Source organism: Panthera tigris, chromosome B4 (genome assembly GCF_018350195.1).
Source record: "Panthera tigris isolate Pti1 chromosome B4, P.tigris_Pti1_mat1.1, whole genome shotgun sequence".
NCBI lineage: Eukaryota > Metazoa > Chordata > Mammalia > Carnivora > Felidae > Panthera > Panthera tigris.
Genome location: NC_056666.1, coordinates 136458440 through 136476905, shown reverse-complemented (window position 1 = coordinate 136476905; position 18466 = coordinate 136458440). Strand labels below are relative to the sequence as shown.

General features: G+C 49.7%; 2 protein-coding genes across 14 annotated transcripts in view; one reads left to right on the top strand and one right to left on the bottom strand.

The window, feature by feature from the left end:
* The window catches only part of SMC1B (structural maintenance of chromosomes 1B), a 74068-nt gene extending 58370 nt beyond the window's left edge, over window positions 1-15698 (top strand). For all 3 annotated transcript variants that reach the window (XM_042993518.1, XM_007093323.2, XM_042993517.1), the window contains 10 exons: window positions 975-1116; window positions 1944-2089; window positions 3392-3545; window positions 5521-5619; window positions 7658-7814; window positions 8516-8670; window positions 9711-9862; window positions 11675-11744; window positions 13847-13957; window positions 15175-15698. In XM_042993518.1, coding sequence (XP_042849452.1) covers window positions 975-1116; window positions 1944-2089; window positions 3392-3545; window positions 5521-5619; window positions 7658-7814; window positions 8516-8670; window positions 9711-9862; window positions 11675-11744; window positions 13847-13957; window positions 15175-15276 — 1288 coding nt within the window. In that variant the 3' untranslated portion in view covers window positions 15277-15698. The remainder of the gene's footprint in view (window positions 1-974; window positions 1117-1943; window positions 2090-3391; window positions 3546-5520; window positions 5620-7657; window positions 7815-8515; window positions 8671-9710; window positions 9863-11674; window positions 11745-13846; window positions 13958-15174) is intronic.
* Window positions 1828-18466, bottom strand: part of FAM118A (family with sequence similarity 118 member A) — a 41490-nt gene continuing 24851 nt past the window's right edge. For 8 of the 11 annotated variants that reach the window (XM_042993526.1, XM_042993522.1, XM_042993525.1 and 5 more), the window contains one exon: window positions 17145-18375. In XM_042993526.1, the coding sequence (XP_042849460.1) occupies window positions 18356-18375 (20 nt within the window). In that variant the 3' untranslated portion in view covers window positions 17145-18355. Of the gene's footprint in view, window positions 2080-10531; window positions 12606-14724; window positions 15005-17144; window positions 18376-18466 lie in introns of those variants that run through there. The other 3 variants (XR_006220304.1, XR_006220302.1, XR_006220303.1) reach the window with 3 other exon arrangements.

The following is an 18466-nucleotide window of genomic DNA, read 5'->3' as shown; positions in this document are numbered from 1 at the left end:
ACCACCACCACAGGCGCTGTTGTCAGCGGCTACGAGCAGAGCCCCCGAGGGTGTCACGCCTGGCTCCACCATGTCCTGACTGGGTGGCCTTGGGCAGGAAACTTGGCTCTGCCTTGGTCTGCTCGTCCTCATCATAAACGGGGATAGGACTACCACCCACCTCAGAGAGTCCTGGGACTTAAGTGAATTAAATCACGGAAAGGTGTTTGTAACAGCGGCTGGCATGCAGTCCCCTCTCCTGGAATAGCACTCGGTTTTTATCATTCCTGTTCTTGTGGTCTGTGTATCAGCAGGATCTAGCACAATCTCCGATAACGGTGCTGTAAAATGTTTCTGGACTGAATGTTGCCGTTGGGGTACGTGAGGGAGACAGGATGGGAAGAATGAGCTGCAGTGGGTCTTGGAATTCTTTACGAGGAGTCTGTGAAGCTGGCAAAGTAGGAAGCGCTTCAGGAAGGAACATGTTCTTTAGTCCCCAAGTTTGGAGTTTGTGGACGACTAGCCACTTGCAAAGACTGACTAAATAGACAAGAATAAGCACATAAATTGTAACTTAAAGACAAAGGGAGGGAGGGAGCTGATAAAAGATTGAAGAAACATGTATCGTATGCAAAGTATGAATTCTGATTCAAACAAACCAGTTGTTGTTGTTTTTAATGAGACTCAGGAAATCTGGCAGTGATCACAATTCAATATTAAGGAATTGTCCTCAGTTCTATCTATAGTAGTTTGTGGTCACTTCACTTTCAGAGACACATACTAAAATGTTGACAAATGAAATTATATGATGTCTGAAATGTGCTTCAAATAACCCAGTGCTGGAGAGCAGTGCCCAGTAGAGTTCTAGAAGAAACAGGATTCATTACAGTATTCCTTCTACTTTTGTAGCTTTTAAAAAATTTTCCACGATAACAATTAAAAATAAAGAACTAAAGGCTCTTTACCACTTGTAACACTTGACTCTGTTATACTAGATTAGAATTTGAGAAACAGAAAACTCTGCTTAATATTCAACTCGAATATAGTCGCAATCAGCTGAAGAAGAAGCTGAATAAGATCCGTACATTAGAAGAAACCATCGAAAAAGGCAGAGAAGACATCGATAACCTAAAGAAGGTAACTAATTATAGGCGGCTGAAGTGCGCTGCCATTGAAATGATTTCTTTCATTGCATAAACACTGTTGGACTCCCGAAGTGTTCTCATAGCGATGGGAAGGGTGGGGGCAGGTTTGAGAAATACTGGAAGTAAAATCAGCAGGTTCACAAATTATTAGGTGTTGAAGTGGGAGAGGCGTGTGGGGGGTAGGTGCCGCTGAGGACTCCTGAGTTCTAATTTGGGCGATTCGTGGATAGAGGGGCAAGTTAAAGAGAGGAAAGTCTGGACCCACGGAGCTTGAGTCGCCTGTGTGAGATCTACATAGCAAACTCTAGCAGGTGGAGGGCACGTGGAGAACAGGAGAAGCCCAGGCTGGTTAATGGGAGTAGATTGAAGCCATATGTGCATGGTTGAGACCTCACCCCCCGCCACCCCCCCAACCCCGCCCCGCCGCCCAGACAGAGCAGTAGATGCTGAGGAACAGTGAAGCGAGGGGGGAGCTCGGGAAGGAGGAAGTGAGGACAGTTGCCAAAAAGGTAAAGTCTGGGAGATGTCTGCTTAATTGCCAATTAAGAGGTCATTTTTGCAAAAACATTTTCATTGGACAACGTCCAATGGAACAGAGTCAGAGGGTAGCAAGCTGAGGAATGAATCCAGAGTGAGGGACAAAGGCAGGTGGTAATTACCAGTCTCCAAGAAGTGTCGAACAAGAGTGGGTCACATTCGGGAATAGAAGTTCAAGCAGCACACACAGTCACTGCTTTGCTTTATTGACGATGAGCTGATCTGTTGACCTTATTAACGTAAAAGATAATTAAGTCTACAATGCAAATCATCTTCGTTCAGGCTGAAGAAACTTGTCTGCAAATTGTGGATGAACTCATGGCGAAGCGGCAGCAACTTAAGGACGTATTTGTCACTCAGAATGCCAACACGGAGAAGGTCCAAGCTCAGCTTGAAGAAGAACGGAAGAAAGTTCTGGCTATTGATAGGTAATGGAGAAGTTTGTCAGCTTAAAGGACCATAACCAGAGTTTTAAAGACATTTACTACCAATTTAAAATCTGTTAGAGGCAGTTTGTTATTTGAATATGTGTCCCACACCACACCTTTCAGACATTCTCATTTAGGGGAAAACCAAAAGAGGCGGTCAGTTGTTGAGAATGCATAGCTCTTTTTGGCAGATGCAGACGTGGCCCTGAACAGAGAGTCCCTTACCCGGAGTCCCTCTGACACTGGTGTACAGGGTCTTCCTACGGTCCGCCTGGGTGAGGACGCACGGCGGGCCGGGGGGGGGATCTGGAGCCAGCCCGTGTGGTTGGTACCCCGGTTCTGCTGCTTACACGCTGTGCCTGCCTTTCCTCAGAAGGAAATACTAACGTGGGGATCTCATAGTGCCTGCCTCCCAGGACGGTTGTCGGGATTCAGTGAGGGGTTGTTCCTAGGACTCTTAGAACCTGGCACGTGATGAGCATGTGTGTTTGTCGTGATGGTGACAAGGACACTTGGAGTCAGGTGGCCTGTTGCACCCCAGCGACCTCTGCTTTTCAACCGTAAGTGGTCAGATGAAACGTGTGCTCTCTTTTTGCTCCACTCTTGGCACTTCGTAGTCTTCCTCACTGTTCAAAGCCCTTCAGCATTTCGAGATAGAGCAGAAAGTTCTTTGTCTAAGGTTTCTGAGTGGAGTTAAAGTTCATCTACTCTTGAATTGTTTTCATGGTTGTATTTAGTTTAAACAGAACCGCATCTCTGTTTATCATCATATTCTTGAAAACCACATAATTCTTCATTTATTTTATTTTTTGGTCCTGTTTCTGGGACCTCTTAAAAATACCACGTTGTTTTACTTGGTAAAACCCCCAAACCCTCATTTAAGATAGAAGGCATTACGTTAATAGGGGCTGTAGGAAATAGGTATGTCATGACTTACCTGGTAAGACATTTCTCTTGTTAAAAGATTGTTTCTCTTGGTTTGAGGCTCTAAAGTGTAGAGCTTATATTGAGGGAGAAATGCAGCTTGAAAAATTAAATAGATTTCAAAGCCAAACTAGCCTGATGAAAGTAATTATGTTTATTATTTGAAAATGCTCCATTGGATAAATTAATTACATTCATGGCCTTTCTCAAGAGTGTTAAAGTTTACATAACAGCATCAGTGCGATAACTCTAGAACTTACAGCACTCCTAGGAAAAAATCTTTTCCATGCAGTTTTATTTGTAACACATTCGTTTCTCTTCTCTGGTACAGCTCGAATGGGTAAAATATAATCACTTTTCATATCTGTGTATTTACAGGGAAGTGGCAAAATGGCAAAAAGAAGTTGTCATCATTCAGACTTCTTTGGAACAGAAACGGCTAGAGAAGCACAATCTGCTGCTTGACTGCAAAGTTCAAGACCTTGAAATAATTCTTTTGTTGGGATCGCTGGACGACATCGTTGAAGTGGAGGTATTCTACCACGTGACTTCAAAATGCACGCAGCTGTGGGGAACTTATGTAACGCCCTGTGGCTGCTTAGCCAAGTCCCAGCGCTGCAGACGGTTGCCCTGGCCCCACCCAGAGCCCCGTTAGGAGTGGAAGAGACATCTCCTGGGAGGCGAAAGGGGCAAAAGGGTCATCGTTACAGAGGACTGGGCGTCTTGTGCCGTCTCTTCCGTCTCTTGCCCATCCACGTCCTTTGAGCCCCCGCGGGATGGGCCAGTTTCTTTCCCACACATTAGATACCCAAGAGCCGCTGGAGTTAGCCACCTCTGGGGGTGGTGTTAGCAAGGCTGTGCTGTGGCTTCAGACAGAGTATCTTCCGGTTAGCTCGCCACCGGATGCAACAGAAACGGCTGGTCCTGCCTTTCAGGTCATTCCTCTCTGAGCCCTTTCTTCCCTGGGGTCTCCCCCCTACCTCCCTCCTCCCCGCCCTGCTCTGCCCGGCAGTCAGACATCTACTCTGTTCCGTCCACCCTCCACTCCAGAAGTCCTTCGTCCTTGCTAACGTGACTACTTCTCACGACCTTATACTCCAAGTCTTTGTCTTTTTTCTCTATTTTAGCAGAGATCACATTCCAGACAGGAGGTAAGGAAAGGAGAGAGCCCTTTCCAGGCCACAAATGACATAAACCCAGTTCAGAGGCTTTAAAGGGGGTAAAGGGACAGGACTGGAATGGAGGCGATCTCATGCCAGACTCAGTCCAGGAATTTGAACACCATCAAGAACTCTTTCTGGCTCAGTATATATTGGCTTTATTCTCCCAAATGGGCCTTCCCCACAAGGCTACAGCTGTAACCACTAGTTCTGACCAGAGGGGAAAGAGAACTCTCCCCTACTCTCTGCTGGGAAAATCCTGGGGAAGAACTCTGGCTCGTTCTGGGTCACAGGTCCACTTGTGTAGATGCAGAGAGAGAAGGGAGGGGGTCTGTTAACAGCAGAAGTACATGGGAGCAGAAAAACAATAGTCATTATACTCTAGAAAGAAAAATAGTATTTTTTTTAAATTTATTTTTTAGAGCAAGCGCTCCAGCAGGGGAGAGGGGCAGAGAGAGAGAGAGAGAGAGAGAGAGAGAGAATCTTAAGCAGCAGCCTGACATGAGGCTCAATCTCACGACCCTGGAATCATAACCTGAGCCAAAATCAAAAGTCCGATGCTCAACTGACTGAGCCACCCAGGAGCCCCTGCATTCACTTTTTAAAGCATGATGCTTCTTAAGAATAAAGTGTTGAGGAGAGTGAAAAGGTCCCGACCATATTGTCCCGGGAAGAGAAGTCTTGGGGAATACGATCATTCTCCTCCAATAGAAGATGGCCTGTCCCAGAGGGAAGATCACATTGGTTCTTTCTGGTCCCAAGGTGGATACAGGGTTGGGGAGGAGAGGCCACAGAAACAGCTTTCCTCTCCTAGGGAACACTTGTACCACTACTTGAGTGGTGAGTTCCCTGACTGGAATTTGGTAAGCACATCTGGTAGGGGCCACGTAATGGGGATACGATATAAGATCTTCTATAAAGGCTGAAATAGACAAAGCACTAGGTAGAAATTGTCTCTCTCCAGAGGGCTGAACAAGGAACACCAGGCAGAAAGCATTTCAACAGTTGTCATAGGAGTAACTGTCCTATCACTCTTTTGAGGCTGAACCTGAGATTTCCCTTCCACTGGAGGTGTGGAGACAGGGTGTGTTCCCTAGGTCTCCAGGATTCTCCTAGAAGACTCTCCTATGGTGGGAGAGACTGTGCCGGATCATTAGTTCCAAAATCATTCTGTGCACGTGGAGCATCTGGGGGTCTTGCTGCCGGGTCGTCACAGCCTTGCAGGCCACGTGAGGATTTTAACTTTTTACCCGAGTGAGGTGGCGATCGACTGAAGGGCTCGGGACAGGTGGAGGAGTAGAGCTCCCCATTTCACATAACAAAGGAGGGGCTTCATCTGTTTTTCAGTTGGGCACTGAAGCAGAAAGTACCCAGGCAACAAGTGACATCTATGAAAAAGAAGCAGCCATTGAGGTAGACTACAGCTCCCTGGGAGAGGATTTGAAGGTAAATGGAGGCTTTCCGTTAGGGCTAGTTCATGGTGACAGTGAATATTTACAGGTAATACAGAAGAGTGTTTTGACCGTAGGTTCAGGGGAAAAAGTAGATTTGCTAATGGTGTTTGAAGAAATGGTCTAAATAGACAACTTCTTTTTTTTTTTTTTTTTTTCAACGTTTTTTTATTTATTTTTGGGACAGAGAGAGACAGAGCATGAACGGGGGAGGGGCAGAGAGAGAGGGAGACACAGAATCGGAAACAGGCTCCAGGCTCCGAGCCATCAGCCCAGAGCCTGACGCGGGGCTCGAACTCACGGACCGCGAGATCGTGACCCGGCTGAAGTCGGACGCTTAACCGACTGCGCCACCCAGGCGCCCCTAAATAGACAACTTCTTAAAAATGTTTCTGTCAGCCTTTCTCACTGTGTGTTCACAGAACATGAGTATCTTGGAAATGCTTCCCAAATGAAGTCTTCTGTGGGCAGCCAGTTTTTTGAAAGGCTGTCTCCTTGGAGATTTACAGTGAGCGTTAGTCTCTGAGAAGTCCCGCAGCAGACGCAAGTGGCCACCGTACTCCAGCAGCCTGGGGTGGCCTGTCACCGTCCCGGTGTGGCCCCCACAGTAGGGGACAGACACATCCGTCACGGCTGCAGAGCACAGACCTGGGGTCCGGTTTCAGGGTCTCTAATCCGGCATCTGTGGCCCTGCTGCTCCGTCGTCCCTGTGAGCCGCGCTCCGATACCGCATTTGCGTTTTGCCTCCATCCCGAGGCCGCGTCTCTCGTGGAGGGCACAGCGACTAGCCGGTCCTGGCGTTCCAGCCACGCAGCCCCGCAGCCTTCAGGCAAGAGACAGGCCGCCTTCGTAGTGGTGTGTCAAGGGTGAAGAAGGGCTTTTCTGACAGAGCCCCAGGAGCTGTGCTGGCATCACAGTGGCCAGAACTGGTGACCAGTCACCGTCGGGGGGACGGGGTTTGGCGAGCCTCAGATCAAGCAGGGACCCCCGCCCCCTGCCACAAGGGACCCGTGAGGGAGGAAAGCTCAAGCATGGGCTCTGTGAGACAGGGGTGGAGACTAGATGCCAGGTAGCAAGGTCCACCTTTCAATTTCACATGTTCTTACAGGTGCTGTGAGATTTGCTGGGCTCATGGATCGCAGTTCTATTTTTAGGCAGTCACAAAACAGCTTTTGTCTCCTCTGTAGTCTATTTAGTGCTTTCATGTTTAGAAAATCCTTACCCACCTTATTACTGAGTAAATATTTATAAATATTGTTCGTGTTTTGTCTTCATTACCTATTTAATTCATCTGAAGTTTATTTGGGTAGGTGGCATATAAGGTAAGTATCTGTTTTTAAGAAGTTACCTAAATTAGCCAGTGTACCCAACATTTTTCAAATAATTCTCTTCTCAATGCCTTAAAACCGTCACATTCCTCATGTTAATGAACCACCCTGGGAGGGCAAGAACGCTTTCCTGGAAGGTCACGCCTACACCCCTTCCTCCTTTCCCTCCTCGCTTAAGGTCCCTTCATCCTGGTGGTTTCAGCTGAAGTGTCTCCCCCTCCAGACTGGTTGGGTGCCTCCTCCCTGCCCCGCAGCACCTCCGCTTGCCGTTAGAGGGTCTCCACGCTGTTGTCAATGCCAGCCTGGGTGTCCGACTTCCCAGTGAGCTCTTTAAGAGCAAGGACAGAACAGTTTTCATCACTGAATCCTCGGGGTCTAATCCATAAGTAAACGATCAGTATTTTTTAACGAATGAGAAAATGCGATCTATGAGTTGCTGCTTTTTGCCCACATGAGGAAGTGTGGAGGTGAAGCATGTTCCGGGAGAGCAGTATCTAGAACACTGGAGCCACGGCACAGCACAGCTGGCTAAGGGAGCTGCGGACAGCGCGGCCCGACTGTGTTTCAGACTCCGAGGCGCCAAGGGAGGGAAGGGGTGGCTGCGGAGAAAGGGAGGCAGGGACCTGGTCCTGAAGGGCCCTGTGCCTAATTACTCGGCAGCTAGGGTCTGAAAGGCAAGCGGTCACCGCTGTTCTCTGTCAATAGGCGTTACAAACGGATAAAGAAGTGGAGGCCCGCCTCAGACTCCTGCTGCAGCAGGTGGCGTCCCAGGAGGAGGTCCTGTTGAAGACGGCGGCCCCAAACCTGAGAGCCCTGGAGAACCTGAAGACCGTCAGGGACAAGTTCCAGGAGTCCACAGACGGTGAGGCTGGGCGGTACTTGCCAGCAAGGCCGCACTCCTGGGGGTCGTGGGTTCTGTCTCTTTATTTTTAACTTAGATCTTTCTCTGTCATCCCATATTAATGTGTACTTTTAGTACTGAGTCACTAGTTGCTGCCTTTGTAAGAAGTGCTCTGCTTTAATTTAAAAAAAAAAGTATACTGGTTATTTTAGAACATAATTTTTTATACCAGTGTGATGGCCGTCTTAGATTCTCTTTCACAGAATTTGTCGCTCTTATTTAAAAATTAGAAAAGGGGCCCATCAATTTTAAGAGCCATGTTCTTAGAATCAATAACAATTGGGGTATTTTAAAGGTAGATTTTACTCCAGACAACCAAATTCAAAATCCAGTTTTTAAGATACTCTATGCTTTAAAGTTGCAGTAAGAGGGGCGCCTGGGTGGTTCAGTCGGTTGAGCGTCCGACTGCAGCTCAGGTCATGATCTCACCGTCCGTGAGTTCGAGCCCCGCGTCGGGCTCTGGGCTGACCGCTCGGAGCCTGGAGCCTGTTTCAGATTCTGTGTCTCCCTCTCTCTCTGACCCTCCCCTGCTCATGCTCTGTTTCTCTCTGTCTCAAAAATAAATAAACATTAAAAAAAAAAATTAAAAAAAAAAAAAGTTGCACTAAGAGAAGCCCTCCCCCCACTGGTCTTCAAAGTAAAGAACGTTGCTTCTCTGTCAGCTTTTGAGGCCAGCAGAAAGGAAGCCAGAGTGTGTAGGCAAGAGTTTGAACAGGTGAAAAAAAGGAGATACGACCTCTTCAGCCAGTGTTTTGAGCACGTCTCCGTCTCCATTGATCAAATCTACAAGAAGCTCTGCAGAAACGTCAGCGCCCAAGTAGGTATTTCCACCCCAAATGCCGCTGGAAACTGTGTTGGTGGTCGTTTTTTTCTGGTGGGAAATAAATATCCACCGCATTATCTGAGTGACCCACTTCCAGTCGATTCCAGAACATTGGTTGCCACAGTAACTGTGTTCTAGATCCCACTCACTGTCCCACTGGTCAGCCTGGACAAGGCAGAACCTCTCTGGTTCTATTTTTTTCATCTGAAAAATGAGGGGGTTCAGTCATTTGTTTCCAGATTCTCTTCAGTTCTGAGTTCTGTTGCCTGGTGCTAATTTGGTTTCATGGAACAGTCGGTGGTCTCTGTAGTACAGGTCATGTTCTGTAGAGGGTCTTGGGAATGTCTGACCTGGGGTCTGTGACAAGTTGGGCGGAGTACAAAGGAGAGGAAGGAACCAAAGGCAGGACTGTGTCGACAGTCCCTTTGCTATAACCTTTGCCCGTGACGCGGTCAGTACCCACTGCAGACCCCGTGGCACTGAACGGGGAATCAAGGGGTGCATGGGGGACTTCTACACCTGCTTTTACCTTTCTGCTGGTGTTCTTTTATGGCTGAAAGTTGATCCTGGATCAGACACTTAGGATTTTAGCTGAAAATAATTTACTTATCTTCAGTAAAATAAGACTAAAATAAACCCATTAACTTCTTGAAGGCAGGATTCCTGCCTGTATCTACAGTACCTGGCCCGCAACGGCTATTCAATAAATGGTTGATGACGGGCCAACGGGTGAGCCGAACAAAGACTGTTTTTGTCAGACTGCGACACGTGCTGCTGACGTTTGAATGGCAGTCCTACGGGAAGGCCTACTCCTCTGTGTGTGTTAGAATGTTTTCCCTCTCCTACCACCCACGCAACCCTATTTCCTGTGACTGCATGAACAGCTATACACATTGTTTACAGGCATTGGTATTTTCCCATCAAAACGGAGGAAAACCTCACCAATAGAATATTTCACAACCTCTCTCAGTTTCCAAAGTCGAAATTTTACTAATTGCTTCTGTGATACTGCTAATAAATAACCTGTGTTTCAGGCATTTCTTAGCCCAGAAAACCCAGAAGAGCCTTACCTAGAGGGAATCAGCTATAACTGTGTGGCTCCAGGCAAACGGTTCATGCCAATGGACAATCTGTCGGGGGGAGAAAAGTGTGTGGCAGCTTTGGCCCTCCTGTTCGCGGTGCACAGGTAAGGCCACAGTGAAGTGTCTTTCAGCGTATGTGCTACAAAACTGTTTTCTTCAGCCAGACGATTCAGGCTGTTTTAGGCCTATAATAATTTAGACTGAAAATCTAACACATAATTCAGTCCTTGACAGATTTTCACTAAATTTCTGCAACTACCAGAGGCTACTAATATTCCAAGTTTATAGAAAGGAAAGGAAAGGAAATCCTGGGATGGACGGATGTGACATCAGGATTGCCAACAAACAGAACAAAACATCCAACCCGTGTGTTGTTTTCCTAGCATATATTCAGAGAGCTGTGTTTAGGTAAAGAATGTTACACAGAGTATTTCTTCTGAAAAAACGTTTAACCTCCTCCTCTCCACTAATGGTGGTGGCAATCTGTGAGGAAAATGGAGAAGATGTCGGCTAAGATCAGGACGGCTAGTGTTCAACATTCCAGTCATTAGATGAAGGCCCAAAGTGTGCATGGTGCTCCCTCTCTACTTTCACGACCAGAAGGATTAGCATCAGCTGATGTTCATAAGAGGAGGCCAGTACAGGAAAGGAAAAGAAAATACCACCATTCATGCAGGAGACTTTGGGGAAAGCAGGCAGCAGGAATCGAAACGTGAGCCTGTGTTGAGCAAATCGCAGCAGAATAAGACTATTACTAGGGGTCCCTTAGTAGGAATTACTGTCACCATCCATTTATTCGACAGATACTGATTAGAGATCTGCTGTGTGTCGGGTGGTGGTGCAGGCATCAGAGAGTCAGCAGGGAACAAAACAAAATGTTTGCCTCAAAGATACGTTATTCTTGTTGGGAAAGACAGAGGAGAAGGTATTTTAGTAAACTAACTGTCTGACAGAGAGACTATCAGGCGATGGCAGACGCTATAGAGAAGAAAATAAAGTAGGGAATTGGAGACAGTAAATAGCAGGGAGGGATTTGCAATATTAGAGTCACCCTGGAAGGCCTATTTGAGAAGGCAACATTTGAACAAAGTTTGAAGGAATGAAGGGAGCAAGTCATGTGGCTGTAGCTAAGGGAAGATTGTTCTAGACATGAGGAACAGCATGTGCAAAGGCCCTGAGGCCAGAGACAGCCGGCATCCGTAGTGAATGGGCCGTATGCAACAGTGGTGGACACAGGGATAGGAACTGTGGTAGCCGTCAGGGAGAAAGGGGAAGAGGGGCTGGACCAGGGTGAGTGTCGGCTGAGCAGACAAGGTGTGGGGTGAGAGGGAGGCGGCAGGGGTGACACATACCAGCTCGAGTGAAAAGACCGTGGGAGGGAACAGGTCTGGAGGGGCAGCTGAGGAGCGGGATCAGGGATGAGCTTTAGCTGTTTATCAGACACCCGCCAGGAACCGTCGGGCAAGCTGTTGGGCACACGAGGCAGGTAGGGTGTGGGAGCCATCAGTATACGGATGGTGTTTAAATCCCAGAGATGAGATGAAACCACGCGCGAGCCAATTGGCGTGGAAGGACCACGGACCGTACCCCAGGGCACCGCGGTGTGAAAACGTTCGAGCACCGCACGGAGAGGAGCTGGCGGAAGAGACCTGGAAGGAGCGGTGGGGGAGGTGGGGGAGCAGACGGTCATCTGTGACATCAGGCCGCCAGGTGGGGGCAGCCCCCCATGCCACCCGCAGAGGTCACGGGGGACACCGACTGAGCACTGCCCGTTGGATTCGGCACCGTCGGGGTCACTGGTGACTTGGTGACTGAGGCAGAAGCATCCAAGGGGATGGATCTTGTTCAGTCTGAATACTGTTAATCTTCTCCAGGTCTCTCGAAAACCAAAGCTGTTCCTTGTAATTTCTTCCTAGTTTTCGGCCCGCTCCGTTCTTTGTCTTAGATGAGGTGGACGCAGCCCTGGACAACACTAACGTTGGCAAAGTGAGTGTCTCCCCGCTTTTAATTTCCAAAGAACACCTGTAGTCCAAGGATCACGTGCTGGTCAGAAGGCCGCCTACCTTGGAACACCCAGTTGGTTGGAGAACGGCTGATTAAAAATCAAATCTAAGTTAAAGATCTAAACAGGAGAGGCTGTGGGGGAGCAGTTTTCATTCGAGGGGCAGGGGATCCTCAGTCAATCGCTGGGGAATCAAAACAGGGAGTCAAGTCAGGATCGCTGTGCTGAATCCACAGCACTGCTGGTGGGTGGCTTCTCCCCGGTTCTAGACGTCAGCGTGTAAAGCCACCGGAAAGAGACGGACTGTGAGGCCACAGCTCCCCACTGTGAGTCTGACGGGAGCACGGGGTCAGCCGTGGAAGCGCCCAAAGAGGAGGGGCGGTTCTGCCTGCAGACTCCTGGCGTCACGGTCCCGCTGCCAGAGCCGTCCATTCTGGAGATGGGCGAATTGGACTCCTGGTTCCGCTTCCAGGCACGTTCATCTTCCAGAGAGGACCAGGCTCTTTGTAAACTGGCATCGTGGCGTATATACCTTAGTCTCGTGAGCTGAGGAGTCCACCTCTGAGAGGGAGTCCTGGGTCCCTGACGCTGGGCTCCCTGGAGCCCGGCAGGAGATGCCAGAGTCGGGGGGATTTCGGGAGCTGCGGCTGAGGCCCTTCTGGCGGCCCACGTGGCCTCACTCAGCGCTGCCCGAGCTGTGTTCATCCAGCCCAGGTTTCTCATCCCTGCGTTCTGAACACATCCGCTCCGTAGTCAGAGGTTTAAAAACCAGATCCCCGATCCCTTTGAACTTTGTAGAGGACAGGAAAGAGCCACCTTCTGTGACCTGCCAGGCATCAGGTTAACTGGGGAAGGAAAAGAAAATAGGAACAAAAGACAATCTGTTTGTCTCCTGAACGCCGGCCAGCGTGCATCGGCTGATTGGACTCAACGGCCTCATTTAGGAGACCTCTTCCCCCGAAGAGGTGAATTTTGGTGCTTTGTAGCCCATCTTCTGTATGTTGGGGTGGGGTGGGGGGGGGTCTATTTTTGTGGGCTCTTTTCTCATTAGCTTTTAAGGTATCCGTGGCTTCCAGCAAGATGGAGCTGTATTACTGGCCTCTCCAGGGACAAGGTCTTACTTAAGACTGTTCTGTGGCATCCAGCCTGGGTATTAAAGACCTGTCACCCTTCAGTCTCCCCCAGGATCCACCCTGCCGACCGCTCCGCTGCCATGCTGAGCGCGGGCGGACGTGTGAGCGGCTCCCAAGTGACGGCCGCCCCCTCTGGTGCCCGGGGTGCCCAGCGTGCACCTCGGGCAGCTCAGCAAACACAGTGTGTCCCACCCCCCTCCCGCTCACAGCCGCTCCACAGTGGCTACCACTGCCTCTGATGCTGAACCGAGTTCCTTCTGCCTGTGAATTCAACCCCTTCACCAGAAGCAGTTTCCCCTCCTGGTCCCTCACCTCTGCCGGTGACTCCTCACCCAGCACTGGGCCATAGTCCCACACAGTCGGGACCCGTACGCGCGGCCCAGAGCCATCCAGCCCCTCAGAGATGTGTGGGGGGTGGGCAAATATCCTGGGAGGCTGTGCCCAGTCCTTCTCCATCTCCCTCTGGGTTCTCAGCAGATTTCGTTCAACAAGACCCCTTTCTATCTTACTCCCTCCCATTCCTTGGATTTGAGGATGGTTCCCGAATATATATAATTGCCACTTTTCCTATCTTCTGGCTCTGAGTTATTAGCAAAATAGGAAGATGGAAATTTAAAGACCGGTCCTTCCTCAATGTCTGAGTGGTCGTTTTTACCTTGTTATGAAAACTGATTGCATGTTCACTTGATGATCTCTTAAGTTAGAGCTTTGTTCTTTAAAATAGTCTTAAAGTTTAGATGGCAGATTTAATAAGATTTACAATTTTTTTCACCTTTTAATCTGAGCGGTTTCCATTTCTGCACTTATACTGGGTTTACTGAGTTACCAGCAAGGCAAGTAAGAGCTTTGTCCCCTACGATGGGCAGAGATGGGCACAGTCACCCTCCCCGGGGCCCAGAAAGGAAGCCTTTCCTTGCTGGTGAAATGTGTGCTTTTTGTCCCCCTCCCCCCAGGTCTCAAGTTACATCAAAGAGCAGACTCAGGAGCAGTTTCAGATGATAATCATTTCCCTAAAAGAGGAGTTCTATTCCCAGGCCGACGCGCTGATAGGCATCTACCCGGAGGTAAAAGGCAGCCCCAGGAGTCTCCCTGTTGTGTCCTGAAGTGAAATTACAAGTACCAGGGGGGTCTGCACATGCTGTTTGATTTCTGCAGTTGATAAATATTAGGCTTAAGTGATTTTTTTTGAATCAAGTAAGCTTTTTTAAAACGACTTATTTTTCTATGACAGTAGACAGAATTTTTAAGATGGACTTGAAGTGAAAAAGCAAACAAAATTACAGAGCTGTAAGGTACACGCTAAACTGTTAATACTGTGTTTCATATTTCCGTAACGTCTGCATGTTTTAGACCAAACAAATGCACTGTGGGTAGCACTAAAGGGCCCGTTTATCTTTCAGAAAGGACCAGAGGGGAAACAAAACAAATTCGCCAGACGTTCCAAGTTGTATAGTAACTTAGAATTCAGACACACCTACGGCTGTTCGAAACACTTACCTGAGCTAATGGAGTAGAGCAGCTAATTCAGATCATTCAGTTTGGGGAAGTAAGGCTTTACTTCCTGAGTTTTCATTTAAACGAAGATAAAAATTTCCCTTCCTGTGCCTACAAGATGCAAGGGAGCACCGGAAATTCTCACACCAGCGTAGGGGAACAAAAAATACCTTTTTCCTCTACGCACTTAGGTTCTCTGGCTGGGGCCCTGTAGTCAGACTGGCAAAAGGCAGATTAACAGGAGGAAAACGGCTTAACACGTGCATCACACATGTACACGTAGATGCCCTGGTGAAGAGTAACCCCGAGGGCCGCCGGCCAGACCCCGCGCTTACACACCATTCCAGGCTAACACGAGGGACGGGGGCCGGGGGGCAGGCGAGGGGAGCAGTGGTAAGCACGGATCGCTTAGCGAGTCCTGTGGTGCGTGTGGAAGCGGGCGCCTTCTCCGCCGGTGAGAGCTGGTGAGAGCGGAGCGGAGCCTCCTACATCGAGTGCATTTCCTTTGTGAATACGGAACCCTGGAGCTCGGTCCTTAGAGCTGCTCCTGTGTCAGCTGGTTCGCGGTAGCCTTTAGCTCAGAGCAGTCCGTGCGCCGGGATGGCACGCGCTGGGACCTTTTACCAGATAATATAAAACATAAAGCGGATGTAAATGGAGACCCGTGGTTATAAGGAGATTCCTTTTTAAGTGCAAATCCAGATTCGCTAGTGCCCTCCTTTTATGTTTAATAACACGTTTCTCCCCCAAGTCGACAGGTGACTCGAGCGGTCTTTTCTCATTTCAGTTCGACGACCGCATGTTCAGTAGAGTTCTGACCCTGGATCTTTCTCAGTATCCAGACACTGAAGGCCAAGAAAGCAGCAAGAGAAACCAAGAGTCGCGTTAGGACCGCGAGTGCCCCCTGAGCACCTGGGGGTGTCCGTGACCTGGGTCACGGTCACGGCGGCCTAGCTGTTGCTCTTGAATGACAGACTGCTGGAGCAGTCGGGACAGCCTGGGCCGCTGTAGCTCGCGTCCATCATTCGGGCCCCCTTCCCGTGGGTAAGGTTTCCTGAGTTAGTGTTGAGCGAATTATTAAAAAAAAAAAAAGTGTAATTTTGTGTCATTCTGAAAGCCAGTCAGAATAATTTTGGATTCTGCATTATTTTCACTTAGGTCTTGCCTAGTACGTTTAAGTAATCTTTCAGGGAAACTCTTGGTTCTCAAATATTGTTAGTTATAGAACGTTGAACCTGGGTTTTATGGGAAGTTATTTCAGGGGAACTGATGTCAATACAGGAAATCTCAGTAAAGAATATTCTAACCGCAGATGTCTCTGATCTATCATTTTAGAAACAAAAATTCTTTTAAGGTGAAACAATTATGTCTGCTTCAATGCAATCTGAATTTTTCTAAGTATAAATCTGTTGGGAAAACGTCGAACACAGGCTTTCCTAAGTAACAACTGACTCCTCCGCTTAAATACGTGGTTCTGGGGAGGAAAGTTGCAGCATTTTCACTAATACTTCATTTCCCTTTCAGAATGGATTAGAGTTTCGTACACAGCAGAGCAGCTCCCTCACTGCAATCTACTGACAGTTACCCGTCCACACAGGGTCTGTGGACACGTAAAGACCAGCGGCGCCTGGGCGGCTCGGTCGGTTAAACGTCCAACGTCTGCTCAGGTTGTGACCTCTCAGTTCACAAGATAGAATATCCCGAGCAGGCTCCTGGTGGTCAGTGCAAAGCCTGAACACCAGGCACTCTCTCTCTCCCCCTGCCCCTCCCGTGCTCATGCACACACACACACACACACACGCACGCTTGCGCGCTCTCAAACTTTACAGAAAGAATTGCGAGATGCTGGTGGTCTTCCACTTAAGACGGGCTGGACCCAAGTGCTAACGAGGGAGCAGCCTCCCGAAGCAGTGACGCGGCCACTTTTGAACACCCACTGCTTCACGTAAACGAAGTGCCCCGTGTGCCCACCTAGACCAAAGTCCCAGAAGACCCGCTTCCTGCCCTCACCCAGCCAATCAATCTCTTATCGAGTGTAGAGAGCGGAGGCCACTCTATTTGTCTCCTGTTCCTAAGAAAACACCGGCAACACCTCTGCCTCGCGGACCTCCTCCGCTTTACACAACATCAACTTCGCGCCGAGACGTCCCCGTTGCCACGTGAGCTCAGGGTCGACCCCGGTCGCACCTTGGGCCGCTCTCGCTCTCTCACCGGGACCCACGCCGTCGGTGATCCTTCACGGCACGGTTTGTCACGGCACCGGCTACCCCGTTCCTGAAAACCACAGGCCGGCGGGAAACTCGTGCTTGGGGCGCCACCACGGGCCCAGGGAGCCAGCCGGCGAGCCACCAACAAGCGAGACGTGCTCCAGGTGCCTCTAGCAGACCAATGACGTTGGAACCAGCGTGCGTTTGAATTCGCTCGGTGGACAGCCGACCCGACTGCAGAGGCCGCCCGTCACGGCGACGAGGCCTCACGGCCTGGAGCATGGCGCACAGCTGGCCCAACCCCTCCTCTTCCGCGTCCCTTTCCACGCTGGTCGTTCTGGCCCGCCCCGCGTCCAACCAACTTTCAGACGCAGACATCCGCCTCTGGTTGCACCTGGGAAACGTCTAAAAACCAACAAATTACAATCTCTGCTTTTTAGAAGATTTAAACACAAGCAGTCACTTCTCAGCTGAGTGATAAGTCAAGGCCAAAGTTCTCGTTAAATCCACTACCCCCGGCTTTGTCGTAACTAAAGCCGAGCACACGTAGTCGAGGTTAAAATTTTATTTATGACCAGAGTAACATAAAAGATTTTTCATGCTTCAAAAAGAGAAAAAAAGTGTCTCAAGCAGGTCTCTGGCTTATCTCTCACTCGCAACATGTTCCAACCTTATGTTTCTTGTTCTTAACTTTCTCTGTACCGGGGGGAGGGGGGGCAGCGCCATCAATGGGGAGCGTCACGGAATTTGGCAAGGACCGCACATCCGAAATAGGCAGCCTCTGGGAGGAAACCAAGCAGGGTCCCAGGGTCACCGCCATGGCCACCGTCAGGTGTGAGCCCTGCCCCCAGCGTGGCGCTCTCCCGCCTGCATGAACCCCAAGGCCCCTGACAAGGTCTGCCCGCCTCATTCCGGGCAAACCCCAAACGGGCCCTGGGGAGACACTTCTAAGAGATAAGAACGGAAAGGCTGGACCTTCCCCCATAGTATAAAGACTCTGAAAACGTGGGATTTCTATTCTAACTAAAAGCTGCAAACTTGGTCTCGCGCTCCACTGGTCATTTCTCAGGCGCCCGCCGCGACACCAACTTGTGCGGCGCCGAGCTGCGCTCGTGCAAAGGCTCTGGGGCTCTGGGGCTCCGCGGCCAGTTGGGCCCTGCCGCTCCTTGGAGCCGAAGTCACCAAAATTAGGGAATTCCAAAGCGACCCCACTCAGCTGGCCTTTCCTCGTCAACACCGACCACTCTCACAGCAGCAGGCTCGGTGCCTCAAACAAGCACCCACTCATTCTTTCCTAGCGAACAACGCAACCACCGTACTTTGAATTTTTTTCTACAGTAACATGTTTCCACGTAAAAATCGTAAGTTTAAGTGTCTTTTTTTTTTTTTTTTTTTTCCCTCTTTGGCAACTACTGTTGCTTGGACAGTCCTCACCCTCCCCTTTCTACTAGAAAAACCACCTTGACGAAGGGGGCCCGTCGGGCAGAAGCCAGGAGTCCGGTCTCCCTCCCACCACGCCAGTCCCTGAGGTAGCCGTCCGTCGGGGCCCGTGTGAGGCTCTACCTCCCGAACGCGCGAACCACACGGTGGAACTTGCAGCCGGCCTCCGAGGCGCCCGCGCGGCTCTCCCGGGGTGTAGGACGGTTTTGAAGCGAGAGATGCCACGCGGAGTTCTCTGAACGTTCCTCGTTGCTTGGGTTACGGCACTGCGGTTACACAAGGCTGGTCTTCAAGTGGCAGGTTTTGGCGGTTTTAAAGATTTCAAGACCCTCCGGCATCGTCTGTTGCGACAAAACAAAGGAAGACCCAGACGTTAAGATTCAGCTCGGAGGAGCCTCCGCGACGGGACGTTGGCGTCCCACACCGTTCGGT